Source organism: Centropristis striata, chromosome 8 (genome assembly GCF_030273125.1).
Source record: "Centropristis striata isolate RG_2023a ecotype Rhode Island chromosome 8, C.striata_1.0, whole genome shotgun sequence".
NCBI classification, from domain to species: domain Eukaryota; kingdom Metazoa; phylum Chordata; class Actinopteri; order Perciformes; family Serranidae; genus Centropristis; species Centropristis striata.
The window spans coordinates 8,962,771-8,971,643 of record NC_081524.1 but is presented as its reverse complement, the minus strand read 5'-3'; the positions used below and the strand labels follow the sequence as shown (position 1 = coordinate 8,971,643).

General features: G+C 41.6%; 2 protein-coding genes across 3 annotated transcripts; both read left to right on the top strand.

Moving 5' to 3' along the window:
- On the top strand, nucleotides 1-3,279 carry cxcr3.2 (chemokine (C-X-C motif) receptor 3, tandem duplicate 2). Its single transcript, XM_059339595.1, has 3 exons — nucleotides 1-256; nucleotides 964-1,030; nucleotides 1,433-3,279. The coding sequence occupies exons 2-3, from the start codon at nucleotides 995-997 to the stop codon at nucleotides 2,534-2,536; spliced, it is 1,140 nt and encodes a 379-aa protein (XP_059195578.1). The 5' UTR covers nucleotides 1-256; nucleotides 964-994; the 3' UTR covers nucleotides 2,537-3,279.
- A 1,582-nt stretch (nucleotides 3,280-4,861) lies between these two features.
- Nucleotides 4,862-8,392, top strand: LOC131977008 (C-X-C chemokine receptor type 3-like). 2 transcript variants are annotated; one of them, XM_059340255.1, is made up of 4 exons: nucleotides 4,862-4,943; nucleotides 5,063-5,418; nucleotides 6,129-6,482; nucleotides 7,029-8,392. In XM_059340255.1, exons 3-4 carry the CDS (start codon nucleotides 6,138-6,140, stop codon nucleotides 7,782-7,784), a joined length of 1,101 nt encoding a protein of 366 aa, XP_059196238.1. In that variant the 5' UTR covers nucleotides 4,862-4,943; nucleotides 5,063-5,418; nucleotides 6,129-6,137; the 3' UTR covers nucleotides 7,785-8,392. The 2 variants fall into 2 exon arrangements, with proteins under 2 accessions (XP_059196238.1, XP_059196237.1); XM_059340254.1 differs by having other exon boundaries at nucleotides 4,867-5,418.
- Nucleotides 8,393-8,873: the final 481 nt, after the last annotated feature.

Sequence of the window (8,873 nt, the reverse complement as noted above, 5' to 3'; positions counted from 1 at the left end):
TTTATAATACAGACTTTTTCTTGCAATGGAGTAATTCTTCAGTATGGTATTACTACTTTTACTTAAGTAAGGGATTTGAAAACATTTTCCACCACTGACCTGTCGTCTCTGCAGAGTAAATTTTAACCACATAGATGAACAAATGACCTCATTTCCTGTTGTGTTCTTCTTAAGGTTATCAAATCATATATAGTTTACAGGATGTCCTCCATCAGCCCCTTTGTTGCATCCTGTCTTCTTCAGAAGATCTCAGAGGGTATGTAATAACTAATCTGTTTCTTTTAACACCTACTACATAGAACTGTACTTTTTTACTTGGCCAAAGATGAGCTTTAAGTGTTCTTTAGGACATTTGTTTCTTCAATGATTTCATATTTTGACAATCAAAGAGTCTTCACCAAGTTATTAAAATGCTTAATATCTCAAATTAAGCAGAACAAAGAACAAGATAGTGGAGACTGAAAATCCTGCTAAATATGCACTTTCACTTCTCCCCCATTTGTGGGGGATTGTTTTGTAAAATCAGTTTCTACTTCTTGAGGGTTTATACCCTTTGGACATTGTTCCCTTTTGATATTATATGTAAGAATCGTACACATTAAAATAACTTGGATCTTGAGTAGATGAAGTAGAAGATAAAAAATAGAAGATTTTTCCATTTTGAGTGCACCAGTCATGCTCTGTCTGTCTGTCTGTCTGTCTGTCTGTCTGTGTGTCTGTGTGTCTGAGCTTTATGGCTGCCTGCCACCTTGTCTTGAAGATATATGTCACAATTTCCCTGACACAGTCATCTATTCCTACTATAGCTATGTTTGCATGCGTCTAAAATGTGCGAGGAATCGGTTCCTGAAATTGCAACTTCTTCTTTCTGATCCTCCCTCATCTGGACGAGTGTGGAAGAAAAAAAGGATGTTTACCCATTGTGTTTATGAGTGTGATCTTGTAACTGTTTGAGTGTTTCAGGTGTTCTGCTGCCTCCGTGTTTGCAACAAATATGGATCAAATCCCAACAACCCCAGAAAACTACTGGGTGAGTATTTTATATGTATCTTTCATGTGCATCATACCTAATCAGGACACAAAGTGCAACCTTAGACTTCTGTCTCAGTCTGCACTTTATTTTCTATAACATGAGTGAGTATGACTCCATAGACCCAATAGATATGTAGTATGAAATTAGTCAAATATTGCACAGTATCTAGCACGTACCTCGACTATCTTTAGAGTTCCTTTTTGATAGGATAAAATACTAATTTTGTTTGATGTTTTTTAAATGTCATCACCTTTATGTTAACATAACTGAAGGTCATGTAGATTAAATCAATGGTATCTGCATTTTAAAGTTTGTGCGACTCTGAGAATTACACTTTTCTTGAATGATTCATCTGTTTAAAGAATATGACAGACCGCCTTTTCTTTTTCCTGTCAACAGGGCGACTACGATGACTATGACAACATCACCTGGTCCCCTGAAACAAGCAGGATTGATGCGACCCCATGCTTTCAGGACAACACCTACAGTTTTGCAGAGCGGTATTACCCTGTAGTCTTCAGTCTGGTGTTCATTCTGGCTTTAGTGGGCAACGTGCTGGTGCTGTGTGTGATCCGACGCTACCGAAACTCTCAGAGTGGTGGAGCCTGCGCCTTCTCCCTGACGGACACCTTCCTCCTTCACCTGGCCATCTCAGACCTCCTGCTGGCCTTCACCCTGCCCCTGTTTGCAGTGCAGTGGGCTCACGAGTGGGTGTTCGGCTTGGCTGTTTGTAAGATCTCTGGTGCCCTCTTCTCGCTGAACCGCTACAGCGGCATCCTTTTCCTGGCCTGCATCAGCTTTGACCGGTACCTGGCCATCGTTCACGCGGTCAGCTCTGGCTGGAAGCGAAACACCTGCCATGCCCAGATTGTGTGTGCCCTCATCTGGGTGGTCTGCCTTGGCCTGAGTGGAGTGGACATTTACTTCCAACAAGTAGCACAGATGACCACTGTGGGCAATCACAAGGCGCACCTGTGCCAGCCGTGGTTTACTGACAACTCCACCGAGTGGCAGGTGGGGCTGCAGTTGGTCAGTCTCGTTCTGGGTTTTGGCTTCCCCTTGTTGATCATGCTCTATTGCTACATCCGCATCTTCAGGTCTCTCTGCAACGCCACTCGCCGACAAAAGCGCAAGTCTCTCCGCCTCATCATCTCCTTAGTGTCTGTGTTTGTCATCTGCTGGGCGCCATTCAACGGCTTCCAGCTGGCAGATAGTCTGCACAGGTTAGGCGTGGTGACGGGAAGTTGCCAGTTTGGCCGTGTGGTGGACATTGGGACTATGATTACTGAAGGCTTGGGGCTGTCGCACTGTGCCCTGAATCCTCTGCTGTATGGCTTTGTAGGGGTCAAATTCAGGAAGGAGCTGGCCAGAATGTGTAAGGGGCTACTGGGACAAAGAGGCTTGCTGGGGATGGAGGGGTGGAGGCAGAGGAGGCTCAGGAAATCCACAGGCTCGTTCAGCTCTGCAGAAAGCGAAAACACCTCTTACTCTGTCATGGTGTGATACTGATTTGAGAGCCAGGAAGGGGGAGATGTGGGGAGAAGATACGTGTGTGGTTGTGCGTGTGCGTGAGAGAGGCAGGGGGGTTGAGAAAAGAGTAGAAAGTGAAATCAGAGAAAAAAAGGACTAAAAACATATATTTTCAGCTTAATTAAGACTTAATAAAGTTCTCAGGGGGAAAAGGGGCATACTTCTTCCACTGGTGCTTTGATATGTGGTTGTTGGTTTGGTGCAGCTTACAACACATTTTCTAATTGTTTTTCTGTTTCTTAAGAATTCTGTGGTAAAATGATTAAGTGAGGGTGGAGCATAGAGTACGACAAACAGACACACCGGTGATGTCATATCGTTATTTTATTTTTTGTGAGAACTTGCTGAATTTTGTGCCCATAGTTCAAATCTTGTGAAACATCAAAATTTCTCCATACTTCTAGAAAAGCTTGTTCAGCAGTTCTTATCGTGGCCGCTTACGTGGTCATCTTTGCAATCAGTAGATATTTCTTATCAGATTCCACACTCACAGTTTACTGAAAAAAATGTGCAGATTATGAAATGCAGTGAAAATGGTGGCCGTGGTTTCGTTGAAATTCTCATTTCTCGTTTATTTTTTCATGATCCATATCAAGCTGTTCTCTCGACTGTGCTTTGGACCTCTGAAAAAGAGGAAATGTATACAGTACAACTAATTTCGAATTTTGTATATTTCCTCAACACCCATCCTCTTTGTGATGTACAAACTTTTTTATAATAAATATTTTTTAATAAAAATATAGTGTTATGTTTATATCTCAACATCTCAGATTCTCTCTCTGCAGGTTTATACTTTTTTATCCACCACCTCAACATGAAGTCACTCTATGCATTGACAGGTGTCAACTAATGTTCAAATCTAAAGTACTTGTCTTGTTATATTGATTATATGAAACTTAACACCTGCCCAAAACATCTCATAGGCAAATTTTATACGTTTTACACCACAACATTTATCTGACAGCTATAGTTACTACAATTTTTCCTTTCATACACAAGTCAAAAAGATTTGGAGCCACTAGTATTTAAAGTTTGTTATTTGTAAAGTCATAAAATAAAATTTTAATCTTATAAGTAACTTATTATATATTATATAACTGTAGCTGTGACATAAATGGAGTGCAATAAAAAGGGCATTATTTATTTCTAATCTGTAACGATGTAATTGAAAGTTTGTTATAGTTTGCAATTACAATTATTTTATGATTAGGCTTCTATAAATTATATATTATTGAAGATAACTATTTTTGAGTTCTAACATATTCAACTCCCAGGCTAGGCCTATTATTGTTCTTTTTGTATGCTTTTTAAAAAGTTTAGCCCATGTATCTGTGTGTGTGTGTGTGTGTGTGTGTGTGTGTGTGTGTGTGTGTGTGTGTGAGAGAGAGAGAGAGAGAGAGAGAGAGAGAGAGAGAGAGAAACATTTTCAGTGTTACATCAGCAAAGCATCAATAAAATAACAATAAACAGTAACCCAGCAATAGCCACAAGATATATAAAAAGTATTAACACATTTAAGAATTCACCTAAAAAAGAAGTGTATGAAATTCTTGTACCAGAAGACTGATATGGTTTTGTCAGGGGTCCTTGACTAAAAAATGATCGATCTCTAGTTAAGCATACCCCCAGCCCACCCCAAAAAAATTATATTTATATATTTAGTTTCAGTCCTTCGCCCTCTGATTTATATATTTTTTTAAAACATGCATACTGGGGCCTGTTTTTTAAAAAATATATCTCAGTAATTGAGTAAGACACCGTTTATGGTAAAACCGTGATCCCCTTAAAAGGCATTTATGTTAAAAAAAAATAAAAATAAAAAACGTCTAATGCGGATTTTATACCACCTTAATGCTGCGGTTAATAGAGCAGCAGGTTGGAGCAGGCCGCAGTTTGTATCTATTGTTCTGTCGCAAACACAACAGCGCTATCTAGTGGAATGCGGCTGTTTGTGCGGCGCTTTGTTCGGCTGCTTTGTGTTCAACTCTCCGTGAATTCACAGCAAAGACTGCATGGGTTATAGTTGCGTCAAGTTAGGCATAGAAAACGGAAACGCGGAAGTTTGGCAAACCTCCCTTCAAAATAAGGTACCCGTTTACCACAAAAATGTAAAAATCCATAAGCATTGCGCCTTTTGTGTCATATCTTGGGCGTTTTCCAACAAACAGAAGCGTTTCATCTCATTTTCAACCCTTTTCTCTTGGTGTTTTATGTGAAGACGCTGCGAGGAATTTCATTACAGGTTTTATTTTGAAAAACAGTTAATCAGGCGTCTCTGTTTTTCGTGAGCTGGCAGATTTGGCGGAGTTGGCAATGTGCGAGAAGACGTGACATTTGATGACCCCCAAAACAATCCAGTGGGGAAGTAATTAAAGTGCACGTGAGTAAACTGTGTGCGTGTAATATTCACCGTGTGATCACAGTCTGAACGCGGACTGCGTCCGTGTTGTCCAACTTCCATTTGGTGAAGCGCAGCTTTTCTCATCGTCTGTCTTTTAGTTTCCCCTGCTGGGCTGCCCGGCGGTGTTGTTTTTCTGTGGATTCACCCTCAGCCTGACTAATCTCAACATCCTCCTTTATTTAATCATTTTAATGATAGCCAAAGTTTGCGTTAAAACGAAGAAGAAGAAAAAAGACTTGTGCGTATTTCTGCTGGACTTGACTGCGCTCGACAGCTGCAGGATCTCGTCCCGTCCTCCCTCCAAAACTGCTGCGGTACTTATTTGTCCAGATCTGTTGACCCTGGTGTGAAGACATACGTGCAGGTTGCTAAGTTTTAAATTACAAGTATCATCAGCCCTCTGTGCACACAGTCCTCCATTGTCCTCCAAAACTGCAACAAGAAGCCATTTATGGTAAGTACGATCATATATATGCAAAGCTCTGTCTTCTAATTTATGATTTAGGGTATATTTTATATATCTATTTTATATATGTTGTATAACTTAAAAACTTGACACATAGTTTAATTTCTGCTGTAGTCAAAATTGCAGTAGGCTTAGGGCTATTTATTTAAAAGGTTGTCACTCTGTTTCATTTTCATTTCATTTCAAACCGGATCCCTTCTGTAGCCATAATTCATATTTATCTACGCACTCATGTTTGTGCATGCCTTATCATAGCACACACCAGCATTTCTGGTTTCGTGGTTTGTTTGCATATCTACCTTCATCAAAAGTAAAAAGTGACTATCTCATGGCTACTGTGCAAAAAATAGCTTTATAGATATAGTGTGTGTGTGTGTGTGTGTGTGTGTGTGTGTGTGTGTCATTTTTGTGTGTGTGTGTGTGCATGACCAAGGGGAACTGTCTTTTCCGTTCAAACCCACTCCACTATTGCCTCATCCAGTTACATCGCACCATGTGAGTTCTGTGTGAGCTTGAGCATGTTTATTAAGCCTGGGCTGGACTTCCCGAGGGGAGATTTTCAAGACAAGAAACTCAGAGAGAGAGTGGGGGAGAGAGAGGAGTGAACGCCTATAAACTGGTATTTAGACATCTGGACCCTGAGACACAGCAGCATTTTGGATTTCTCTCTTTAACGTTGAACATATCTGCCTCCACAGTAGATAAACATGGAAGTGCATCTGGATGGTTTTCTTAACCAGAACGACAGCTATGACTACGATCAGAACTACGAGTATAAAGACGAGTTTGAGCCACGATCCAGTGCATCGGTGTTGATCCCGGTTCTGTACTCCTTGGAGTTGGTGGTAGGCCTGCTGGGGAACGGACTGCTCCTGGCTGTTCTGGCTCAGAAGAGGCAGAGCTGGAGAGTATCAGACACCTTCATCCTCCACCTGAGTGTCGCAGACATCCTGCTGCTGGTGACGTTGCCCTTCTGGGCTGCACAGTCCGCCCAACAAGGTGGATGGTGCTTTGGGAGTTTTCTCTGCAAAATCAGTGGAGCAGTTTTTAATGTAAGTACCAAGTAGAGTGTTCAGTCATTGAAAAAAATATTAGACCATCCTTGTTCCCTTTATTGCATTTGCATTTAAGAGCTGATATCTAGCCATTTTCCACAGTTTTCTTGATTGTGATTGATAATGATTTTGGTTATTATCAAAAAAAAACAAGGAAAATGTCTAGATATCAGCTCTTGAATTAAAGTCCTATGTGCTATTTCTGTTGTTATCATTATATTTGTCCAATCAAATGTACCTTTAGTTGTACCAGGCATTAAAATGAACAAGAAATTGAAGAAAACAAGGGTGGTCTAATCATTTTTCCATGAATGTAGATCAGACAGAGATTGGAAAGTGAAAGTAAGATCTTTTCAGGAATCTTTGAGGAAGATTTGTTTGGCTGTAAGCCATTATTTCCTGTTTATTCATGCCTCTTGGTAGCCCAAGGGTCATTGTCCACATTTCTCCACACATTTTTAGCATTTCTTGGAAGAGGAAAGAGGAGGGAATCAGAGTAGAGGAGAAGTGAGCGTGACTCAATTTTCCTTTTCTTTCTTCTAGATCAACTTCTTCTGTGGGATCTTTCTGCTGCTTTGCATCAGCATGGATCACTACCTGTCCATCGTCCACGGCACGCAGCTGTTCTCCCAGCAGAGGCCCTGGTTAGCTCATATCAGCTGCCTGTCCGCCTGGCTCGTCTCCATCTTCATCACCATCCCTGACTGCATTTTCCTGGCGCCAAGCAACGATTCAGAACAGAAGAAGACACTCTGTGCTCATAACTTCTCTCAGTCCGTAACTGACTGGAAGCTGGTTTCACGCTTGCTCCACCACACGCTGGGCTTCCTGCTACCTGCAGCCGCCATTATCACCTGCATCTCCCTTATCCTGCTGCGGCTGCAGCGCAGCACTAAAGGCTTTAAGAAGCAGAGGGCCCTCATGGTCATCCTGCCACTGGTACTGGTCTTCTTCTTCTGCTGGATGCCATACAACATCGCTCTCATGGTGGATACCTCCAGCAGCCACAGCTCCAAGGAACCTGATGCCGGTTCCCTGGAAAAAGCTCTGATGTTCACGTCTGCTCTGGGCTGCTTGCACGCCTGCTTCAGGCCTCTGCTCTACTTTGCCCTGTGTGGAAACTTCAGGGAACGGATGCTGGCCATGTTGAGACGGGCTACGACTGAATCGGAGGGCTCGCTGTGGGAGTTGGGAGTGAGCGGGAAGGCCATGCCTGACCAGAAGCACGAGGTCGAGGAGGGGGAGCTGAAACAGATGACCAGCGTAGATCATCAGGTGCAGTCATCAGCTCAGTGCTGATTGATGGACAAAAATATCATCCTGTGACTCAGAAGTGACATAACGAGAGCTCCACCCAAGAGGGGAATTCAGTGTGAGTTTTTGTCCTGGGTTCAAGTGATGAAGAACTTGGGTGAGATGTGATAACTCACCCGGAACACCTCTCACTGTCCCTCCCTCTCACTATCAAAAAGCGGAAATGCTATAAAAAAAACACCCAAAAATGACAGAGGACTTCACGATTAGACAAGAGTGAAAAAATAGATATTTATTTATGGAGAATGACTCATTCTCATTGCACTTTAATGTGAGGGTGTTTGAGCCACATCATGGTGACATATACTGTTGACCTTTTATTTTGTAATCACTGTTGCACAACTTTGCATGTCATCCTAAATCATGAGTTTTTTTATTCAATTGTAGATAACTTTATTTTTTATTCTGTATTATTGTTATTATTGCCACTATTATTATTAATAATAATATTTTAAAGAGCAAACTGTTTTTCCATTATTTTTATATTTTAGTGAATTTACTACTTGTAGCTGATACACAATCATCATATATAAGCTCTAAACAATAACCCTTGTCAGTGTCATTATGATCCTCCATTAAACAGTCAGACAGAGTTTGTGACTTTATTGCTGATAAAAATGGTTTCGCTTTTCATTTTACATGTTATTTTCAGGCAGTAAAGACTGAGTGGATTCCAAGATTGCACTTTGTGTGTGTGACCACGGTGTCATGAGGGAATTTCCCTTTGGATAATCCCACGGTCTTATTCTTTTTTGACTTCATTGTTGCAACATGGGTGTGTGGACTGTAGGACAGGATGACAAAAACAGGTGATGATGTCATGAGTCAGGTGACAGAGAGTGAGACGGAGGAGGAAGAGAGAGAGAGAAAAAAGCTCTCTGTTGGTGCGCCAGCCTGTTTGAGCTCTCTGTTGGGTCTTTTCTAAAGACTTGTCTGTTTGGAGGAGAGAGAGAGAGAGAGAGAACAGTGGTGTGCTTTATGTGTGAGGGCAGAAGGCTGGGGGGAAAAAGAGTAGGTAGCAAACAGGAAAGAAGAGGTGTTGCCGCAGATAAAATCTTAAGAGATCACACTGTT

What these genes read in the sequence shown, in the direction of transcription:
- cxcr3.2 (XM_059339595.1), top strand. Translation starts at nt 995, where the DNA reads ATGGATCAAATCCCAACAACCCCAGAAAACTACTGG. An exon ending in CAACCCCAGAAAACTACTGG is followed by an intron (nt 1,031 to 1,432) that starts GTGAGTATTTTA and finishes TCCTGTCAACAG; the next exon opens with GGCGACTACGATGACTATGA.
- LOC131977008 (XM_059340255.1), top strand. Translation starts at nt 6,138, where the DNA reads ATGGAAGTGCATCTGGATGGTTTTCTTAACCAGAACGACAGCTATGAC. An exon ending in TCAGTGGAGCAGTTTTTAAT is followed by an intron (nt 6,483 to 7,028) that starts GTAAGTACCAAG and finishes TCTTTCTTCTAG; the next exon opens with ATCAACTTCTTCTGTGGGAT.